At 42.1% G+C, this 24,332-nt stretch overlaps 1 protein-coding gene across 1 annotated transcript in view; it reads right to left on the bottom strand.

The window, feature by feature from the left end:
* The window catches only part of LOC130267154 (vomeronasal type-2 receptor 26-like), a 58,630-nt gene that overhangs the window by 2,607 nt on the left and 31,691 nt on the right, over positions 1-24,332 (bottom strand). Inside the window, exon 5 of the mRNA XM_056516859.1 lies at positions 4,838-4,961. Coding sequence (XP_056372834.1) covers positions 4,838-4,961 — 124 coding nt within the window. The remainder of the gene's footprint in view (positions 1-4,837; positions 4,962-24,332) is intronic.

The raw sequence follows: 24,332 nt of genomic DNA, 5'->3' as shown, positions 1-24,332 counted from the left end.
GAATTTTATCTTCAAGGTGCAATATCCTCTGTGTTGCTTAGGTTATTTAAATTTATGTCACACAGACCAGTTATGTGGGTCCAGTAGGTTAGGCAGATCTTCTAGAGGCATAAATGGCAGCCAGAAAGGGAAAGGAATCAGCTCTGTCTGACTCTGATTTCTTCCAGACTGCCAGCAGATCTTCAGATACAGTATATGAATTAGCACCAGTTTCCTATTTCAAAGTTTACTCAGGCCAAAGGGGTAAAGCCACCTGAACAGTATTTTCTTTGCTCTCATGGCCTCCAGGAGCAGTTTTAGCAGGCGGCGCTTTGCAAGAGCGGTAGATGTCAGGTCTTGGAAAAATTGGTAATTATGCCCTTTTACGAATAGCGGAGCATGTTATCTTGCAGCTTTAAAAAGAGTCACGTAAGAGAGAAGACTGAATAAGATAATTTGTGGTTTGAATCATTGTGTTGTGCCTCTTAACCCCTTATTAAAACAGTGTCTCAGATTTACGATATATTATAGACAGTGCAAGCTAACACTCCTCTACATTTTATAGCAAATTGGGAAAAGGAACTAGGGGGAGATTTATCAAAACCTGTCCAGAGAAAAAAGTTGCTGAGTTCACCATAAAAACCGATCAGATTGCTTATTTCATTTTTTAGAGGCCTTTTCAAAAATGAAAGAAGCGATCTGATTGTTTGCTATGAGCAACTTTTCATCTGGGCAGGTTTGATAAATCTCCTCCTAGGTCTTAGTTTTACTCCTGGAGACTGGAATAAATCTATGACTTTTTGTCATAAGGTCTCACTCTCTGGCAGGATTCAGGAGAGGAACGATAAGATCATGACACGATGGTATCGTGTTCCTACGATATTTTATACATTTTCCCCTGAAACCTGTGACTCCTGTTGGTGATGTGGCAGAGAACGGGGTTCTTTGCTACACGTGTGGTGGAGCTGTTCTGTGATCCAACCCTTTTGGACTAAAGTGATTGATGTTATCTATAGGATTACTGACACTAGGCTCAAAAATGCTCCCCCCCCCTATTAAAGGGCAACTGTCATGGATATTATACCCCCCAGACTAATAACATGATAGTATAGATGATGATACTTGTAATGCAGCTATACTTTTTGGCTGTTCTTTATCACACTTTATCAGCAGCAAAAAAGTTTTATCGTGCAGTCAGCAACAGTCGGATAGGCGTGGCTTGGGATCGTAATGCACCTCCGCCACACCTATCCCCTGTGAGTAACTGCTGGGACCACTGTGTGATTGACACACTGGTCCCCACCTCCGATGTCCATGATGTGCGGTCCGGCGTGACTCCACTGAGCCTATACATATTATGTGCACCTTTATGATAAATGAAATACAGTGCCCGTTCTCCTCTTCTTTCTTCTCCTGGTGCCAGAGACGCACTGCTTCTGCTTTCACTAGAGGCAGAGAGAAAGCTGTCTGCCACCAGCTCTGTGCCTCTAGTGAAAGCAGAAGCAGCACATCTCCGGCACCAGGAGAAGAGGAGTACGGGCACTGTATATAATAAAGGTGCACATAATATGTATAGGCTCAGAGGAGTCACACCGGCCCACACATCATGAACATCGAGGATGGGGACCTATATGTCAATCACACAGTGGTCCCAGCACTCATTTGCAGGGGATAGGCGTGGAGTAGGTGGGGCAATACGATCCCCAGCCACGCCTAACCGACAGTTGCTGACCGCACGATAAAACTATTTTCCTGCTGAAAAAGTGTGATAAAGAGCAGCCAAAAGTACAGCTGCATTACACGTGTCATAATCTATACTATCATGTTATTAGTCTGGGGGGAGGGGTATAATATCCATGACAGTTGCGCTTTAGGCTCTAGTTTTGGTAACTGCGAAATGTGATTTATTGTGTTTTTATTATGGACCAATTGATGATTTTGTCTGTTTTTTCCCCTCCTTCTTCTTTTGTTTCTGTACCTCCTCCTTCTCCATTTTAGCAAACTTTAATAAGAAAATTAATTAATAAATAACTCGAGGTGGGTCGCCCTGTACAGTGCAGTCATGAAGTGCTCGGTGAATGTGTTTTATGGTAACCCAGCTGATCTCTCTAAGCCAAGCAAGGAAGGAAATATATTTGCGGGGAGTAGAAGGGCTCCATGAGCATGGACTGGGGTAAGCCTCTCTGACACAAATTCTTCCACCTGTTCCTATTTTCTTGGTCCTCTATAGCCAGGATTGCAACATTGACATGGGATAAGTAAGAGCTAAGGATGCACTGTGGTGTACAATGTTGGACTGTTGTTGTTTCAGAGTCTTCAATCTCGAGCCGACATGTTGGAATCTGCTCTAATTTCTGACAGTCCTTTCAAAATGGGAGTGACTAGTTCCTAGAGACCAGCTCCACGTATGACTCTCCTGCCTCAAATAAATCAGCTGTGCACACAGAATCATAGCTATAGAGTTGGTTTACACTCCTATTAGTGTGTGCATCTATAGAGACTTTGTGTCATAGGATACATGGTGCATCTTAGTTAAAGAGCCATACCAGTTGTCTGCACATGTAATGACTCGCAGGTAGGAGCTCTTGATTATTTTCATCTTACTAATAAGAGGCTTTACTTCTTCTTTTGATCATCCTTAACCTCTCTCACATGTACAGTAAGGTCTAGCTTAGCTGCGTAAGTTTGCAGGCTCAGCGGGTTCGGCTAAGTTGAGTATAATTTAAGTCTGTATGCATCTCTGTGGAGTGCATCTTTTTGGCACATGTCTGCTCTCTGGCTGCGATCTCGGTATAAGTTTCTGTGCAATGAATCATCTGACCACGCAGCATGTAATTCAGTGTGAACCTGTACAAAGAATACTGAGAATCCATTGGTCTCTTTTGCTTTTGTTCCATGTTTATGTGTTTTTTGATTGGTCTACTAAAAGATGAGGTCTCTAAGGGAGGATATATAACCCCCAATATGGCGTCTTTGCCATGGCCCGCTGAGAAAGCAATAGTTGAGGTGAAACATGTTGAGGGGGGCTGTGCAGTAGGTTTTAACATATAGTGTGTCCTGTCTCTCAAACATTTTGGACTTACTCTACAGAAATGGTTTAGATCTACTATGACAGTCTATCTGGTACAGGCTATCATTGGCCATTGCATTCAGCCATTTGATACAATCAGAGTGTTTTGCTTTTTCAAGTGAGGTGTCACATCACAAGATTGTAACGTATGTTCCTAATCAAATAAAGTCCATAAGTGTATATACACAGTCAGTAAATCAGTGTTTGGGGAAAAAAAGGTTTTAACCCTCAAGGTCCCGGGGTTTTTCCGTTTTTGCATTTTCCTTTTCCCCCTTTCCCCCCTTACCTTTAAAAAATCATAACTCTTTCAATTTTGCACCAAAAAATCCATATGATGGCTTATTTTTTTGCGCCAGGAATTCTACTTTGTAATGACACTAGTCATTACCCAAAAATCTTTGGTGAAATGGAAAAAAAAAACATTGTGAGACAAAATTGAAAAAAAAAACGCCATTTTGTAACTTTTGGGGGCTTCCGTTTCTACACAGTACATTTTTTGGGTAAAAATGACACCTTATCTTTATTCCATAGGTCCATATGATTATGTTGGTTTGATTTTGTCATATTTCTGGAAAAAATCATAACTACATGCAGGACAATTTATACGTTTAAAATTGTCATCTTCTGACCCCTATAACTTTTTTTATTTTTCCGCGTATGGAGTGGTATGAGGGCTCATTTTCGCGCCGTAATCTGAAGTTTTTAGCGGTACCATTTTTGCATTGATAGGACTTATCAAAAGGTTACCAAAAATGCACTATTTTGGACTTTGGAATTTTTTTGCGTGTACGCCATTGACCGTGCGGTTTAATTAATTATATATTTTTATAATTCGGACATTTCCGCACGTGGTGATACCATATATGTTTATTTTTATTTACACAGTTTTTTTTATAGGAAAATGGGGGTGATTCAAACTTTTATTAGGGAAGGGGTTAAATGATCTTTATTCACTTTTTTTTCACTTTTTTTTGCAATGTTATAGCTCCCATAGGGGGCTCTAACACTGCACACACTGATATTTTACATTGATCAGTGGTTTCTCATAAGAAACCAGTGATCGATGATTCTGCTGCTTGACTGCTCATGCCTGGATCTCATGCACTGAGCAGTCATTCGGTGATCGGACAGCATGGAGGCAGGTAGGGATCCTCAGGCTGTCATGTAAGCTGTTCAGGATGCCGCAATTTCGCCACGGCGATCCCGAACAGCTCCCTGAGCTAACCGGCATGGTTTTACTTTCACTTTAGACGTGGCGTTCAACTTCGAACGCTGCGTCTAAAGGGTTAATAGCATGCGGCACTGCGATCAGTGCTGCATGCTATTAGCCACGGGTCCCGGCTGTTGTTAGACATCGTGGCCCCGCCTTGTAGATCGGTAGCGGACTTATGACGTAACGGTATGTCATGGGTCCTTAAGAGGTTAATGACCATCTAGGTAATTTGTGGTTAATCACCTCTTCCCTTGACCATAGGCTTCTAATACAGCAATATGTAAGTCACTTAATCTGTCATTACTACAGAACAACCCCAAAATTTCTGAAGAACACTTTAGGAACAATATTCAGTAGATATTTCTAGGCATTATGAAATGTAATTGGTAAAACATAATTTTAAGACAGTTAAACAGCAAAATAGTGTTGGCTCTAAAGAGGGCCTGTCTGACAACCAGAAATGGTTGCTAGTAAACCATGTAGTGGGACCCCCACTGATCATATAGTTTGTATGTCTCTTTTTAGCATTTTTAAGACTTAGTACATTTAGATTAAGGAATCACTATGGTAAATACCAGACACATTGGACATTTTTCCTTCTGAGCACAAGATACAGTCATAGCAGCAAATGTGGGCTCCTTCCTTAACTACTTTTCTGTAGCCTGGAGAACACTGTTCTGAACATTGACTTTTTGGAACCTATGGCCAAAGAGAGAAACAAAAATGTTACTTATTGATTACTTTTACTGTGCCCCTAGCATAATAAGAAAAATGTTAGAAATCTGAGGCTGAAATGCCTTAGCCTATGGTTGCAGGCAAATTGTGGCTAAATACCTCTTCCATTTGTAATAGACAGGCTTTTACTCAGATGAGCAGAAAGAGAATGGTGGTGCAGCTCTCATGCCTCGTGGGTTCCAGTTAAAAACTTGACTTTTAATAAATCCAATTAAAACATGGTGCAAAAAACAAAAATAATAGGTGCATAAAAACACTCAGAGGACAGTGCTCGCTTATATACACACGATAAAATTGTGATGATTACCAGAGCAATGCTTTCCAATCGTTCCTGGTGTGTGACGACAGTTCCGTCTGCAAGGATGCATGAGCACTAGGTAAAACATGACATGGATATCAGCTCGTGCACCTGCATGCATTGCCTATGATTTGAATGCAAACGCAGTAAAGCAGTAAATATGTCAATGTAGCAGATTTGGGTGCTTGCATTGCATAGAAAGTTACTCTTCTCTAGGCACATAGTAAAAAAGAGAGAACGCTGGTGATTCATAATGAATGATACATAGAAAAAAGGTAAATAGAAAGTAAGGGAAAAGTTATTTTCATCATGCACACATAGCAAAGTCACACGCAAACTCCGGAATGGACTTATCTCAGAGTCATAATTCAAAGTTGCATGTTTCATCGTAGTACGAGCATGTATAGGATAAATTTAGCAATTGCAAATGAGGGACTGCACTTGCCCATAACATCCGTAAGTAGTACCTATAATACAATTTGGCTGGTATACCAGCACATATAGCCCGTGGGTAGGGTGTAAACCGCATCATCTACATAGTGTTCAAAGAATGGACAACATATTTATATTAGAATGGCAGATTCAAGTGTTGGCTGGGCTGAATGACACTAATAATACTAATCACCAACAGTATGTAAGATAGAAAATTCTAATGCAACAGTGAGTAATACTAGACTTAAGCAAAAAAGCACTTTAAGTGAATAACTATTTTTAACTATCTTTTTGTGAATCCCACGTATGGAAGATGACATGTTTGCCAAATATATATGGCTGGTATTGCAGTTCATTAGTCCTTCTATAGGGAGAGAGTGCTCTATGATTGAGAATAGTATTACGGTACTCACTGCTGCATTATAATTTTCTATCTTACATACTGTTGGTGATTAGTATTATTAGTGTCATTCAGCCCAGCCAACACTTGAATCTGCCATTCCATTATCAATATGTTGTCCATTCTTTGAACACTGTGCAGATGATGTGGTTTACAGCCTACCCACGGGCTATATGTGCTGAGATACGGACCGAGACATATTATAGCTACTAGGTAGGTACTATAAAAATAACTTTTCCCTTACTTTCTTTTTACTTTTTTTCTGTGCATCATCCATTATGAATCACCAGCGTTCTCTCTTTTTTCCTATGTGCCTAGAGAAGAGTAACTTTCTATGCAATGCAAGCACCCGATTCTGCTACATTAAAATATGTACTACTTACTTTGGAAGCCGCCCGCTTTCAGTAACATTTCGGCAACATTTGCAGTTAGGGGTACAGCAACGAAAGGATCCTGTTATGATTTCACTCAAGAAGGTGGATTTTTTTGATGTTCTTCAATTTAACTATTGGTTGGTATGCGCTGCTGGAGAGAGTGTGTTTTTAAGACAAAAAATATAAGAGTGTAGCTCACAGAAAAAAATGTCAGCTGAGATATTATCTCACCCAATAGAGAATAAGTAAAGTGAATGTAAAAAAGAAGTCCTCAGCTGAGTGGTTGTGCTGAGGCCTGAGTATTCTTCTTTTTTGTGTTTTTAATACAGAGAAAGGAAAAGGAAAAGCATACCTGTTCCTGTAGGGGTATGTTCACACTACAGAGCAGAGATTCAGACTGGCAGCCGACGGCGGCGGTAGGACGGTGCAGCACTGCGTCGTCACCATTGACGGCTATGCTGTATTCCCGGGCTTCCGCGCAAAGAATGAACATGTTCTTTCTTTGCGCTGAACAATTTGTCCACAGCTGAAATTCCGCAGTGTGAACGGGTCTCGTGGAGACCCATTCACACTAATGTTAAATTCACACCGTGGAATTCCACTCGCAGAATTCTGCGGGAATTCCGTAGTGTGAACATACCCTCGGACAGAAGGGTGTTTCAATACTGACACTTTACTATGAAACAGGTGTGTAGAGTAGTGCTGGAGGTTAAACTGGAGGCTTGATTGAGCTTAATCAAACACACACAAAGTATGTAATTGTTAATAAATGGTCTAAATTGCCTTCTGAATGTGCTTATAGATGTACTGCTGGCGTGTTGTTCCCTTACCTTACACAGCTCAGCGTCAGCTGAGTGTGTTAGCGTCGTCCTTGTGGCTAGTTGCTATGGGTGGGTGATGCCCATTCAAATATGTGGATTATTGTGTACTGTACATAGTTCTAAAAAACTAAGTTAGAATGCCATAAGTAGCTTTAACAAATGCGCTCAGAGATCTATCGGCGATCCTGCACTAGCAGTTAACAGAGCTTGCGTGTCTCAAGTAAAGAAGTGTTACCTGAGTTCAAGTGTAACTTTGATAGTACATAGTTGTAACACTGATTACCCGTCATTGGCGGTGTGGAGGGTCCTCCGATTCTGGCGCGGTCATTCCGTCTCGGTGTCCATGGAGTTTCCTCCTTAAATGCAGTGGGAGAACGCCCCGGCCGGTGGCGTCTCAACCAAGCTGCTGTGCTGTGTGAGAGAAAAAAATGAGGAGTAGTGACGTCACTACGGCAGCTCCTATGGTCCACAATACCCTTGACGCGTTTCGGAAACTTGGGGCGGTTTCCTTCGTCTGGAGTGGTGCTGTGGTAGCTGGATCCTCTATTATGCTCATCAGTGCACTTTCAGGTTTTAACCTGTGATGGTCCGGACAGAATTGTAAATCCCCCAGTGCCAGTGTTGTTATTGCAAAAAACCAAACAGTTCAAACTCTGAATTAAGACCATGCGGGTTCATTGGATTTAGATTATAAATCCACTTTGTTTTGGCTCTTGATAACTGTGCGATAAAGTCCCCCCACCCCCCACCCCCCTCCAATGGGGTATAATTTTTTCTAGCCTTAAAAAGGTGGAACCTATAGGAGACTGCTTATGTTTCTCCTTATAATGCATGGATAGGGGGTGTCCCTCATATTACCTCTGGATGTTGTAAATATGTTCTTTTATACATTTCCCTAGTTGTCTTTGGTCCATCCTACGTATATTTTATTGCAGGGGCAAATAATAATGTAAATCACTCCACTGGTTTTGAAATGTATATGGTGTTTTATTTTATATTCATTATTATCCGTAGGGTTTTTCACTGTTAAAGGGGTACTCCGCTGCCCTGTGTCGGAAGCTCCGCTCCCCAGCGTCCGGAAGTTTATTGTTCCGGACGCTGTGTGCGGTCTTCCGTGTTCAGGGCCGCCCCTCGTGATGTCACACCCACCCCCTTTATGATGTCACACCCAGCACCCAAAATTCCGAACTCTGGGGAGCGGAGCTTCCGACACAGGGCAACGGAGTACCCCTTTAAAGTAGGAGTATGGTTGTTTGTGGCTTTGCCTACATTGCACTTTCTGCATGGATGGAACCCATTTTTTTATTGTAGGGGCATGTTTGTAGGGTTCCTAGTTTCTGTATGGACCTTAATGGTGGGGGCTATTTTATTTCCTAAATTATGTGCTTTTTTATATACAAAGGTAGGAGTGCTGGGGGTAAGATCTCCCACTATTTTATCATTCTTAAGGTGATTCCAATGCCGTTTCACAATTTTGCAGAATAGTAAACTGTGTGAATTATATTGTGTGATAATAGGAATCTTGATTTTGAAGTCCTGGTCATCATTCAGGCTGTTAGTTTGGGTGCTGTTCAATTCTTTATATATTAGTATTACATATTCATTCCATTCCAGCGCTGGTGACATCCAGATAGAATTATGTTCTTCAATTTGTTCAGAGCCAGGATATTCTTTAGGGACACATTTTTTCTGAATGTGATTTGGGGATATGATGGTAGAATGTCCTTTAGGAAGGGATCCATCAGGAGTACGTTCCAGTGAGTCTGAAGTATTTGTTGAATCATTTTATGATCGGTGGAATATGTTGTGAGGAAATTGTAGGAATGGGTATTGGTTGCAGGTATATCTTCAGTGGAGCAGGTATTTCTGTGTTGGAGACAGGATTTTTCATCCAAGAGACTGGCTTTGAATTTTAATGTTTTTGATTATGGATGCTGGATAGCCCTTGCCTTAAACCTGTTGTCCCACATTTTACTGTGGTCTTGGATGTTGGATTGCGGCGTATAAGTTTGTATTGTCCATAGGGAATGTTTCTTGTCCATTTCTTGAAATGGCAGCTGGTATAATCTAGATAACTCTTCCCATCAAAGTCCTTATAGAAAGTTTGGTTTTTTTTGTGGTTATGGGCGTCATATGAGACTACGACATCTAAGAATTCCACATTATTGTTGACATGGGTATATGTGAAATGGACATTCCAGGAATTTTCATTCAGAGAGGATATGAAATGTTTAAGATCTGATTTGCCGCTATCCTATACAATGAACATGTCATCAATGTATCTGCAGTATGGGATACAATGCTTGAAGAGGGGGTTCTGATAAATGAGTAGCTCTTCGAAGGCCCCCATAAAAAGGTTAGCCAGGCTGGGTGTGAACCGCATTCCCATCGCGGTCCCTCAGTGCTGACAGTAGATTTGGTTATTAAATTTGAAGAAATTGTGTTCCAGGATGAATTTGATGGCTTCTAGTAGAAAAGTTCATTGTTTTCCAGACATCTCTTCATCATGGTCGAGGTAGTGGAATACGGCTGAAATTCCTTTATTGTGTGGTATGATGGTGTATAAGGACGTGATATCCATAGTCAGGAAGGAATAAAGTTCCTTCCATTGTAAATCTATAACAGAGTTGATGAAATCACTAGTATCGTGGTTGTAAGATGGTAGTTTGCAAACATATTTCTGAAGATGAAAGTCAATGTATTGTGACAAATTTGATGTTAAAGAATTAATTCCAGATATAATTGGCCGGGTGGATTGGTTGGATGTTTGTGAATTGTTGGCAGGTGTTAAAACAAGGGGATGTCAGGTTCTGAAATCTTTATAAAGTTGAATTCTTGTTTGTTAAGGACTCAATCTCTCAGACAGGTTACTAGTAGGGTATCCATCTCCTTGGCATATTCAGATGCCAGATTTTTATCCAGAGTAATGTAGAATGATTTGTCAGATAGGAGTCGGTTTTATTTGGATAAGTATTGATCCCTATCAAGAACCACTATTCCGCCTCCTTTATCTGCCGATTTTATTATAACAGTTTCATCATTGGCTACAGTTTTGAGGGCTTCTCTTTGTTGAAAGCTGAGATTAGCATGATTTGTTCTTTTCTTATTATTCATAATCAAATTCACAAAGTCTCGAGATACACAGGCCAAAACTGTTTCTATAAAGTTCCCTTGGTGATGGGTGGGAAAGAAGCTTGATTTGCCTTTCAGGCCTTTATCCATGGGGGTTAGCTCCAGTAAGGTCAAGTATTTCGTTTTTATTAGGTTCATTCAGTTGGTCATTTGATTATATTCTTGGTAAATTAAAGTGTATTTTCAAGGTAAGTTTTCTGATGAAAGCATTCAGATCCAAAAATAAATCAAAGTCTTTTGATTGTCTCGAGGAACAAAAGGATAATCCTTTGGCTAGGATGCTCAATTCTCTTGTTTTTCAGGCTCTTTTTGACAAGTTAAATATTTTAACAGTATCCATTGTAATTTCAGTGTCCGTGGCATCTGTAGTTAGTGAAGCAGAGGGTTTCTCTTGTTGGTTCATAGTTTCTTTCTTTTTAAATCCTTCTCTTCTTCCTCTTTCTTTTCAGGACAGGTGGAAGTCCTAAAAAAGACTCGGCAAGTAAGGTGTGGTTGAAGTCAAACATGGCATCTTCATTGGTATCCTGATCCATTGCGCGGTTGGTGCACGGGGTGAAAAATGGTTCAAGGACTCCTGAGAGACTTGTTCCTTCATTGTTGTCAGGCTTCCTGAGTCATGATGACAGAGTCTTTGAAGTTGATGTCTTCCTACTGTATTGGTGGTGGTTGGAACCGTCCGGATGGGAGAGAGGATGCAGAGTTTTGGACGAATTCTAAAAGTTCTTCTGGGATGGGTTTAGAGGTGATTGTAATCTGAGGTTGTGTGATATTAGACATCTTGAGGGGTGGTCTGGTTGTCTGGATTTTCCTCAAGGCTGGGATTGGTTTGATATTAAGAGGAATAGGAGCCGGGCGTGAGGTTTTTTTTGTGGTATTTATAATATTATATTTTCAAGTATAGTTTTTTTTTTGTGTTGTTTTGTATTTAAAAAAAAAAAAAAAACATCTTTATTTGTATTTGGGTTGTTAGGCTCTTTTAACCAGTATTTTATGTTATTATTTTTGTAGTCGGATCTGAGTTTAAGTTTTTGCATACACACTTCTTTTTCACATTTTTGTATGAATAATAATAAGGAAAGAACAAATCATTCTAAACTCAGCTTTCAACAAAGAGAAGCCCTCAAAACTCTAGCCAATGATGACACCGTTATAATAAAATTGGCAGATAAAGGAGGCAGAATAATGGTTCTTGATAGGAATTAATACTTATCCGAATCAAACCGACTTATTTCTGACAAATCATTTTACATTACTCTGGATAAAAATCTGGCATCCAAATAAGCCAAGGAAATGGATACCCTACTAGAAACTTGTCTGAGAGATGGAGTCCTTAACGAACAAGAATTCAACTTTATAAAGATTTCAGAACCTGAAATCCCCTTGTTTTACCACCGAGCAAAAATTCACAAACATCCAACCAATCCACCCGGCCGCCCAATTATATCTGGAATTCATTCTTTAACATCAAATTTATCACAATACATTAACTTTCATCTTCGGAAAAATGTTTGCAAACTACGATCTTACACCCGCGATACTAGAGATTTCATCAACTCTATTATAGATTTACAATGGAAGAAACATTATTCTTTCCTGACTATGGATATCACATCCTTATACACCATCATACAACACAATAAAGGAATTTCAGCCGTGTCCCACTGCCTTGATCGCAATGAAGACGTGCCTGGAAAATAATGAACTTTTCTACTTGAAGCCATCAAATTCATCCTGGAACACAATTTCTTCAAATTTAATGACCACATCTACCATCAGCACTGAGGGATGGTGATGGGGACGCGGTTAGCACCCAGCCTGGCTTACCTTTTTATGGGGGCCTTTGAAAAGCTACTCATTTATCAGAACCCCCTCTTCAAGCCTTGTATCACATACTGCAGATACATCGATGGGGCGGTACACCTGTCAAACCTTAACGCAGGTGTCCTAAGGCTAACTCAGGAAGGACAGAAACTTCCTGTTGAGCAGAAGGGCATTATGAGGGACAGCAAGAAATCAGTTCTTAAACAATTCATGTCCTCTGTGAATGAAAGTTCTTGGGAAGTCTATTTCACATATACCCATGTCGACAATAATGCGGAATTCTTAAATGTCATGGTCTCACACAACGCCCATAACCACATCAAAACCAAAACTTTCTTCAAGGCCATTGACAGGAATTGTTAACTAGATTATACCAGCTGCCATTTCGAGACACGGACAAGAAACATTCCCTATGGACATGTACCCGCTGCAATTGCACATCTGAGGCGGATTTCCATAACCTGAGCTAAATTTTGGACAACAGGTTTAAGGCAAGGGGCTATCCAACATCCATTATCAAAAACAGTAAATTCAAAGCCAGTCTCTTGGATCAAAAAACCTCTTTTCCAACCCAGAAAAAACAGCTCCACCGAAGACACACCTGCAACCAATACCCATTTCTACAATTTCCTCACAACATATTCCGCCGATCATAAAATGATTAAACAAATATTTCACTGGAACGTACTCCTGATGGATCCCTTCTTACAGGACATTCTACCATCACGTCCCCAAATCACATTCAGAAAAAACATGCCCCTAAAGAATATCCTGGCTCTGAGCAAATTGAAGAACATTAAAAAATCCACCTTTTTGAGTGAAACCACAACAGGATCCTTCCATTGCTGTACCCCTAACTGCAAATGCTGCCAAAATATAAAAAATTGGTGCAAAGAATTTACATAAAAAAACAGGTGAAACTTTCCAAATTAACTATATTGTGTCATGCAAATCAAATTACGTTATCTATTTATTGGAATGCCCTTGCCCAATATGTGAAACGTACCACCCAAATGCTGTGCACCAGACTAAATAAACACAGGTCTAATGTCTAAAACGGCTATCATCTATATAGTGTATCCCAACACGGCGGCACATTCTCCAATTGTTCTGTGATACCGATTGAACACATCCCATCTACCTGCCATAGATGTTACACACAGCTGTGTAGAAGAGAGAATTTTTTGATCTTTAAACTGAAAACTTTAAAACCTCTGGGTTTGAACGAATATATCGAACACACTGTTTAATTCCACCATGTCTGAAATTTACAATGTCCCCCCTTTATTCAGCATTAGAGAGGCACCACACTGATTGGCTACTCTCCTGTTGCAACTGATTGGTTGCCTTTTCACATGTAACAATACAACTACTCTCATAGAAAACCAGTCCAAACCTGATTGGCCGACTAGTTCCTTTTGAATGGATCGTTTGGCGCCCTCACGTCGGCAAGTTTGCTATTGGTTGATATGACATCAAGAATACAGTTTACTGTTAATACGCATCCAAGTCGGCATCATTCTGATTGGCCTCCTTTCTTTTGAAAACATCTGATGGAGCACCATGGATTGGCTGAAAGCCGACACATGTGACTATATAAAACAAAGCTCCCGGCCAGATCCGCCCGCAAGAAAAATTACGTCAGGGCCCTCGAGCCGTGTGATTGGTTGCCACTTTTATGAATTAACAAGCGTTAATCCAGTACGGGAATAGCCTGAAGTATTGCCCGTACTTTAAAACGTTCATTTCCCGTTACACGAACAACCACGACATATAAAATATTGCACCCACTACCAATTTTATTGTATGTTTGCAAAATATTATTAAATATATGTTTTTATGTATAAAAATATATCATGGAAGCACTATACAAACCACCCTGGGCTGGCTTCTGGTCCTGGGTTTTTGATGCCCTTTTTACTAATTAAATATAACAGTACTGTAAAAATGCAGACATCTATTATTCTGCAATTGAGAAAGGGGTAGCTTAACCCCAGAAATCTTAACAGAAACTGGGGTATAGAATTATTAAAATATAACTTTTATTAAATTATCTCTAAAAGCTTAAAAACCCAAAGATAAAAAATTATTGCACTGACATAAATAGACTGTCAAGGTCCTAAATAGACACACAAAATATGGATGTATATCCTGTGGAAATAACCTGGCAGAATATCTTCTACTATACTGATCGGTAAAGATACAATTAGTGATGGTAGACGGTGTGTGGGGTGATGTGATATGATGTAAGGCATGTACTCGTGTTAGATAGCCTTTGAGACATAGATAGAATTAGTATACCCATAGATAGGATCTAAATGTGGAAAAATAGCAGGATCATTGTTATATTCGTTTTTTTCTTTTTTAAATATACAACATGCACCTATGGGAATTTGTAGAGTGGGTGTTTTTGACCACGCTATTTAAATATGTGATGTGGGGTAATTTTGTATAAGAATCAAGATTGTTATATTTTTTAAATCTCTTTATAATCCATCTTGAGGGCTCTGAACATATCTGACAGGGTATGTGAGGTTATTTTGTCTTTGACACTATAAAATATATATCAAGAGATATCAAAATTGATATCTTGTTTTGTGTAAGTCTGTATATATCTGCAATCAATACTAACCTTTCTGTATCGCTAATAATCTATGTCTATAATAATTGGTTGTAGGAGCTGAAACATCAGCCTAGTTCTAAACAGCAATGCATGAGTTAAATGACAATCTGCCAGAGCGGAAAACTCCCCGCCGCCTACTTGTAACATGTGTTGCTTCTGTGATTGCGTCTGTCAAGTCCGGAGATCACATTGGGAGACTTGCTGAATGTAAGTCTCTCCTCGGGATGCGCTGATCGTCCCCTTCACAACTATCTCCTCCTCCTCTCCCACGTCACCAGCTAGGTTCAGTGGAGAGCGGGTGCGGTCTGGATCCAGGGGAGTGTCTGTTGATGACGCAGCTGCAGAGGGACGGCGCAGGTTACTGTGGCCACTGCCTCTCGTGACTTCAGCCCTGGGTAATTCCCCCTGCCTCTGATGTGCAGGTGTCGGCTCTCTACACTGATGTAGTGATGACGGGGGTAGAAACTGGACGTGGGGCGGAGCATGACGATATAAAAGACCGCCGGGTCTTCAGGTTAGTCGCCACTGCCACTTCCGTTAACCAGGACTGATGTATCTTAAGGAGTCTCCCTCACGAGCCACAGGGCGAAACGCCGGGTAGGAGACAGGTTATGAGTACACAGTGTGGACTGCACCTTATCTTTGCACATTGCACTTTGATCTGTTGCTATTTATTGTGTGTTTACATATGGATTGTGTAGTGTAGTACGCAGGTTCCTGAGGTACGTGGGTCACCCTTGTTAGACTACGAGCTAGGGATTGATTGTTATAGGGTATTCCTGCACTACACTATAGGGAGAAATAGGGAGCATAGGGTAAGCCAATATATCACACGGCAACCTGCTCTTATCATCTCCGGGAGCCCCTGCTCTTCTGATATTTCCTATGTGCTCTCTGTTGTACTAATATTAGTTCACATTTATTTCTATTGTATCTTTCTTGTGACTAATTATTTAGAGCTTGTATTTATCTGATCGTACATTCTTTTGTGAATGGTGCAAGTATATACTTTTATGTGTCTATTTAGGACCTTGACAGTCTATTTATGTCAGTATCTTTGGGTGTTTAAGCTTTTAGAGATAATGTAATAAAAGTTATATTTTAATAATTCTATACCCCAGTTTCTGTTAAACTGTTCCAATTAGGTGGGGAATAATTAGCTTTTTCTAATCTTGTATCTGTCTACAAGTCGATGGTTACCAAACCGCATCTTGCATGATTGTCCACCACATGTATGCATTAATAAATGTGAATACTTTGTTTTAAACCGGACTGGAATTGAATTTGGTCTCCGAAAGGCAGCGCCACTGCAGATCATGTTTTACCTCCAATATCCCCATATCCTCTGCCGACCTCTGCCTGACTATTTCTGCCAGACTCCGCAGGCTGCAGCCCGAGATCTCTTGTTTGACCCCACACGAGGAGTGACACAATTTTACCAAGACCTACCCCAGGTTAGCGCATATCATACGGGGGTCATATGGGACATAATACCCACGGAATTACACAAGGCGCTGTCCTCTCCATTTTCTTTTTTTTTTCCCCTATATTTGCCAGTGTCTAGGCCCTTAAGCCTTTAACAGGAATAAATTGGTACACCACTTAGATGTACGTATGTGTATGCACTTATGAGGGGAGGACAATGCGCTCCAGAATGCTTAAAACCGGAACAAAATGGTACACACAGGTTACAATTAATAGAGGACAATACGCTTTTAGCACTCTGCCCACCCTAACTGTCTGGCTACTATTAGCTTTTCAGTTGTTGTACACACCAGTGCTGCAGCACACAGTCACTGTGTACTACACCCAAAATAGCACTTTCTCTATCAATCTCACTCCCTTCCCTATCAGTGCTTCTAGGCTGGATTTGGGCTTTAGGTGAACCCCTGCGGTAAAAGAGTTTTTCTGTGCATCACACTGCTCTCTGTCTATTTTTCTCTGCACTGCTGTAAAAATGCTTTTTTTGTGCAACACACACTGCTCCTTTATCTCTCTCTCTCTCTCTCTCTCTCTCTCTCTCTCTCTCTCTCTCTCTCTCTCTCTCTCTCTCTCTCTCTCTCTCTTTTCTGTGCAACACACAGTGCTGTCTGTCCCTTTCTTTATGGAATAGAATGCTGATGTGACATCACAGGGGTTGCTGACTGCTGATAGGTTGCATTCTGCATGTGATTCAGGGTCATCCCGCTGACCCTTGCTCCCGTCTTCCCAGGATTTCTTTCCCCATGTCCTCACATGTGGATCGAATCGCGGCAATATTCGCTTTCGTTGGAAATTGAATTTTTTCCTGAAATTTGTAAAGAATTCAGATATGTCAGATTCGATTCACTCATCCCTAGTTGTTCCCTTCCACCTTTTAGAGGTTTTTGCATCACATCAATACTTGGTGGTGTAGGTGGCACGTGGTGTTTTTTGCACACCTTTCCTTTTGTTTGATTTCTAAAAAATTTTGGGTCCATATATTTTATCCTAAGAAAAGTTACGTTTTAGCTAATGCATATCCTCACTACTTAAATGTGGTCTGATGCATAGTAATTTCTTCAACTGGGGAGCAGCACCTTAAATATTTTTGGCTGTATCCATATTTGTAAAGTGTTGGTGTGGCACCATGGTTAATCTACACTGATGCATCAGGCACTGGTGGGTGGAAATCCTGGCTGATCCAAGCCTGATTCATCTTGACAAAGGTCAGTCTCTCCACATTTTTGGTGGACAGGAGAGATCTTCTTGGGGTTACTATGGCCCCCAATGCACTAAACACCCACTCTGAGGGTACACTAGTGACCAGGCAGGACAGCTTTTCCAAGGCAAACTCTGCTAGTTGTGGCCACAATATCCAGTTTGGCTACCCAGAAGTCCAGCGGGGTCATGTCAAAGTATGCCACCACCTGCTGGTTTAGGTCCTGCTCAAGGTCTACTTGCTGCTGATGAGTTGCTTCACTATGCGCGTGAAGAAAGCTACTCATCTGATACTGTAGACTCGGGCTGCTGCTGATGTAGCTGGTACTGCTCCTGCCACCCCACCCCTCCCCAGCAGCCATGACAGTGGAATGTGAGTGCAGAGGGCCCCCTGAGTCAGACCTGCAAGAGGATGGACGATGGTGCAGAAAGGCATTGGCCAACTGACTACGTAGGATATCTTTGTAGTTGGTCAGTTTGTCCTCCCTCTGGGTGGGTGTAAAAAGGCCCCCATTTTGGGCAGGTAGCGAGGGTCCAACAAGGTGGAGAGCCAGAAGTCATCCCGCTGCCAAATGGTGACAATTCGGCAGTCACTACGAAAGCAAACATGCATCGTGACATTTGTGCAACTTGGAGGGACTCCCTGCCTCCTTCTTCACTGCACACTGCCACAATGTGTCTGGGTCCTCTGTCTCATCTTCCTCATCCCCATGTAGCTCCTTTGGCTGCTCCTGCTCCTCCTCTCCTGTAAGATGACTATGAAAACCACCCATTTTGCTACACATTGCCTGTGCTCCACTGTCCTCCTCCCCATCCTCCTCCCCCTCTTCCAGTTAAGCCCCCACAGGGATCATGTGACCATAAGATGTAGGTGCCACGTCCCCTGACAGCCATCATTTCTACCATCTGTTGTAGGAAATGAAGCAGGGGAATGACGTCGTTAATCCCGTAATCCTGGCGACTCCCTAATAATGTGGCTTCCTCAAAGGGCCTGAGCAAACGGCAGGTGTCACGTATGAGCTGCCAGTGGTTGACATTGAAGTTACACAGGGGAGTACCCCTATCTGCTTGGATCATCAAGAAATTATTGATGGCCTTTCTTTGTTTGTATAGTCGGTCCAACATATGGAGGATGGAATTTCAATGGGTGAAAACATCTCAAATCAGACTATGTTGGGGGATACCATTCTGACACTGCAGCTCAAGGAGGATGTGCTTTGCGGTGTAAGAGTGGCTGAAATGCATCCTTCCCATTGTCAGGATGTCTTGCAGATGGAGGGAACACTTCAGGAACCGCTTGACAACCAGATTGAAGACGTGTGCCATGTAGGGGGCATGGCTCAGGCTTCCTTGACGCAGCTCAGACATGATGTTCTTCCCATTATCGGTCACCATGGTAACCATTTCCAGTTGTCGCAGAGAAAGCCATGATTCGAATAACTTTAAGCAGTTCCTCCGCTATGTGACTCAGATCGCCAAGGCAAACCATGTGGAGAACAGCTTGACACCGCCGTGCCCTGCACACATGGTATGCTAGAGGGGCACTGAGACTTCTCCATGCAGTGGAGGCTGAGGACACAGTAGAGTATGAGGAGGCAGAGTCAGACATTGTCACAGGACCAACGGCGTGAGAGAGTGGACGTGGAAGCAGCCTGACCTGGACAAGTTGCTGTTGTGGCTGTGCAGGAACCACATTCACCCAGTGGGCCATAAAGGACATGTATTGTCCCTGACCGTAGTTACAGCTCCACACGTCGGCGCTGCCGTGCACTTTGGTACTGACTGGCAGGCTCATGGACTGGCAGGCTCATGGACCTTCTGTTCTAAATGTTTGTGCAGGGCTGATACTGCCTTTTTCTAAAAGAAATGATGGCTTGGGACTCTCCACCTCGGCTTGGCACAAGCCATCAGTTAAAGGTTCGGCTGAGATGACTTGTCTTGGAAGTTAGAATGAGTAAAGACCAGAAGGGGACTAGAAGTAGCTAAAATGGGATCTGTGGGGGCCCGGGTAGGTAAGTAACACTTATTTTTTATTGTTTACTGAGCCCACAACAAAGTAATAATAAAAAAAAATGTAAACAAAAATATTTTACAGCCATAATATGCTCTTGCTGTTACTCTATAGACCTCTGATTTCGTACAGACACATTCACTTAACATCCAACAGAAAAAAATGTGTCATTCTAAAGCTAAGAGCTTTTCTTTTTTTATAACAATTGCTTTTAGGGAAAAACATCTATACATCTATGCTGGAGGGGCACTGAGACTCGTCCATGCAGTGGAGGCTGAGAACACGGTAGAGGATAGGATGAGGAGGCAGAGTCGGACATTGTCACAGGACCAATGGTGTGAGAGAGTGGACACGGAAGCGGCGTGACCTGGACAAGTTGCAAGTGTGGCTGTTCAGGAACCACATTCACCCAGTGGGCCATAAAGGACATGTATTGTCCCTGACCATAGTTACAGCTCCACACAACGGCACTGCCGTGCACTTTGGTACACATCGACAGGCTCATGGACTGGCCCACTTTCTGTTCTACATGTTTGTGCATGGCTGACACTGCCTTTTTCTAAAAGAAATGACAGCTTGGGACTCTCCACCTCGGCACAAGCCATCAGTTCATTGAAAGTTCACTTGAAAAGTGAGGGACTGCAGCCGCAGCAACTTGGACAGGAGCACATTCAGCTTCTGCGCCATTGGATGAGTGGGTGCATACTGCTGTTTCTTGGACATCACTTAAGTGATGCATTGCTGGCAGAATGACTGACTAGAAGTAGGAGGAGCAGGAGCATCTGGACCAAAATAGAATGGGAATGACAGACAGCTCCCTTCAGCTGAGGTTGGGGAGCCTTGGCTGGCTGAAACAGGGAGCAGCGTGCCACTGGGTGATGCAGCGGTTGCTGCAGCAGGCTGGAGCACTGCATCGGAGCCACGGTTCTCCCAGGCCGCTTGATGGTGACGCTGCATATGTTGACGCAGGGCCGTGGTGACAATTTGACCTAGTAAGGTTACACCTGAATTAGGCATTAAAAGTAGGTATTTCTGGACTTAGTACTGGCCCCTATGAGTTTAACAGGAAAAAACATAAAAGCGCTGAGTGCGTAGATATAACACTTAGGATAGCAAAATATGCCCCAGTATGGTTACACCTGAATTAGGCATTAAAAGCAGGTGTGGTATATTTCTGGCCTTTAACAATAACTGGCCCCTATCAGTTTAACAGGAAAAAAACGTAAAAGCGATGAGTGTGTATATATTACACTTAGGATAGCAATATACACCACAGTATGGTTACACCTTAATTAGGCGTTAAAAGCAGGTGACTAGGACTTTTAGTGCTCTCCCTTAGAGTAATACACCCCAGTACAGCTACAACATAAAGTTTACTCTCTCTCTCTCTCCTGTCCCTGTCTATCTGCCTGCCTGCAGTGATGTGGGCTTCAGGTGAATTGATTCACCGCTGTAAAGATCTTTTTTCTCAGACAGACACTGCCTGGTCTCTCAAGAAAAATTCCCAGCAATCGCTGTCTAGAACGATGGCTGCCGAATATATAAGGCTGTGACATCACAGGGCTGGCTACTGATAGGCTGAATCCTGCATGTGATTCAGGGTGATCCCACCTACCCGCCTTCCCAGAGTTCCTTGCCCCATGTCCTCACACGTGTAGCTGCCATTTAAGATCCCCTGGAGCTTGGACTGCACCAAATGGAGTTTAATGAAGGGATTTGTTTTATTTGTTTTATCAAAACGTGACGATATTTGTATGCGTTGCAAATCAAACTTTTCATAAAATTCGTAACAAATTCGGATTTGTCCGATTTAAATTTGCTCATCTCTATTGAAGATCATAATGTTTTCCATCAGATCCAAATTAATTAACCCCTTAACCCCTTAAGGAGCGGGGGTTTTTCCGTTTTTGCTTTTTTGTTTTTTGCTCCTTGCCTTTAAAAAATCATAACTCTTTCAATTTTGCGCCCAAAAATCCATATGATGGCTTATTTTTTGCGCCATCAATTCTACTTTGTAATGACATCAGTCATTTTGCCCAAAAATCTACGGTGAAACAGAAAAAAAAAATTGTACGACAAAATTGAAAAAAAAACGCTGTTTTGTAACTTTTGGGGGCTTCCGTTTCTACGTGGTACATTTTTCGGTAAAAATGACACGTCTTCTTTATTCTGTAGGTCCATACGATTAAAATGATACCCTACTTATATAGGTTGGATATTGTCGTACTTCGGAAAAAAAATCATAACTACATGCAGGAAAATTTATACGTTTAAAATTTTCATCGTCTGACCCCTATAACTTTTTTATTTTTCCGCGTACGGGCCGGTATGAGGACAAATTTTTTTCTGAAGTTTTTATCGGTACCATTTTTGTATTGATCGGACTTTTTGATCACTTTTTATTCATTTTTTAATGATGTAAAAAGTGACCAAAATACACTGTTTTGGACTTTGGAATTTTTTTGCGCGCACGCCATTGACCGTGCAGTTTAATTCATGATATCTTTTTATAGTTCGGACATTTTCGCACGTGGCGATACCACATATGTTTATTTTTATTCACACAGTTTTTTTTTATGGGAAAAGGAGGGTGATTCAAACTTTTAATAGGGAAGGGGTTAAATGACTTTTTTTTTCACTTTTTTTTTGCAGTTTTATAGCTCCCATAGGGACCTATAACACTGCACACACTGATCTGGCATAGCATTGCAGGGATCAGTCAGATAAGGGCTCGATTGCTCAAGCCTGTAGCTCAGGCTTGGAGCAATTAATCCCCGATCGGACGCCGCAGAGATAGGTAAGGAGACCTCCGCCTGCGTCCCAGCTGATCGGAACATCACGATTTTATTGCGATGTCCCGATCAGTCTGACTGAGCTGCCGGGAACCGTTTACTTTTGTTTTCAGATGCGGCGATCAATTTTGATCGCCGCGTCTGAAGGGTTAACAGCGCGCGGCACAACGATCGATGCAGCGCGCTGTTAGCCCAGGGTCCCGGCTATCGTTAGCAGCCGGGACCGACCGGGTGTGATGCGGGGTCACGGCGTGACCCCATTTTTCCCACCGGGACCGGGGTAGGTACGCCCTAAGTCCTTAAAAGGTTAAACTTGCTGTCATCACTAAAATTAAATGGGCACTGTCACCAAACTTCTTTTTTGATATGTTGTAGTACTTAAGTACTACAACATATCCTAATATACATCCATAATTTTTTTTTCATTAAAATAGTTTATTTTACTTTTTAAAATCGGCCACTAGGGGTCTCCCTCCTAGTGGCCGGCTGCAGGCTTGCGTGACGTAAAGCATGAATTCGGACCGATGCCAGCCGGGCAATCGGTGCAAATTCATTCAGTCTGCGCTCGCTGCCTGTCTGTCAATGACAGGCGGGAGTGAGCGCTGAGAGCCCATCGGCTCCCTGGCCTCACACGCCGGGTATGTCTTCTACGCTATTATATCTGCTGCACGCCAGGGATGTCTCCTGCATGCCGAGTACACTCTGCACTTGGGTATGTCTTGGGGAGAGCGTGGTTGGGGAAGAGCGGAGTGGGGTTCGTGGTTTTCAACAGCGGGGGTTCGTGGTTTTCAACAGGGGGGGTAGCGCCACAGCCATGGCCCTAACATATTGATTTCCACACAGGGTGCCTCCAGTTGTTTCACCACTACAACTCCCAGCATGCCCTGACAGCCAATAGATGTCAGGGCAAGCTGGGTGTTGTAGTGGTAAAACAGCCGGAGGCACCCTGTGTAGATGAACTAAGGGCGGAAGTCGGCCCCCCCAGCAGGCATCAGTGCCTGCTGGGGAAGTCTGCCTGATAGTGAGCACATTACCAGGCAGACAAAAAGCCATTTTTAATATAGTAAAAAAAAAAAAAAAAATTAAAGGCAGGGAGGGGGTTAGGGATAGATGGGCAATAGGCAGGGACAGACAAAAAAAAAAAAAGGATGGTGGGGATTACACTTTAACTCTGGACCACTTCTCCTCTGTACACACAACATGCTCCGCAGCAAAGATGAGTCTAGCCTTTTGATTCTTTCTGCTAATGAGAGGTTTGGCTTTCGGTCCAAATACTCTTAAACATCAAGACACTGTATGAGGACACAGATCCTTACCCTGTTCAGTGCTAAACTGGTGAGCAATTCCAGCTGCAGTGTTAAAATGATTACCCATGGAGATTCTCTTCATTATCCTGTCCTCTCTTGCATTTGTCTTTTGAGGGCGACCAGCCTTCTTGGGGGACTTGAATGAGTTTGTGATGTTGTAAATATGCAATATTTTAGGAACGACCAACTTCTCTTGCTATGGCTGATACGGTCACCCCATTTGTCCTTCATCTCGACAACGTGCTGCCGGAGGGTTTCAGTCACTTTAGAACGGCACACCATTTTTGCAAAGTCAGTGAAAACTGGAAAGTTAGGCTGCCTGTTAAATAGGGTTTGTCAGATCATTAAGGAAATTAGCACCAGTTGCCATACTAACACCAATAACTTGCAGATATCTGAAAGTGCTCACTAATTTTGATCTGTGTTCTTTTTTAATAAATGGAGAAGTAGGTGATTGGTAAAGGTCCGGCTGAGATGACTCGTCTTGGAAGTTAGAATGAGTAAAGACCAGAATTCGACTAGAAGTAGCTAAAATGGGATCTGTGGTGGCCCGGGTAGGTAAGTAACACTTATTTTTTTATTGTTTACTGAACCCACAACAAAGTAATAATAAAAGAAATAAAAACAAAAAAAGTAAAATTTCTT

The sequence above is a fragment of the Hyla sarda genome, chromosome 1 (genome assembly GCF_029499605.1).
Source record: "Hyla sarda isolate aHylSar1 chromosome 1, aHylSar1.hap1, whole genome shotgun sequence".
NCBI lineage: Eukaryota > Metazoa > Chordata > Amphibia > Anura > Hylidae > Hyla > Hyla sarda.
This window is presented reverse-complemented; position numbering and strand designations above follow the sequence as displayed.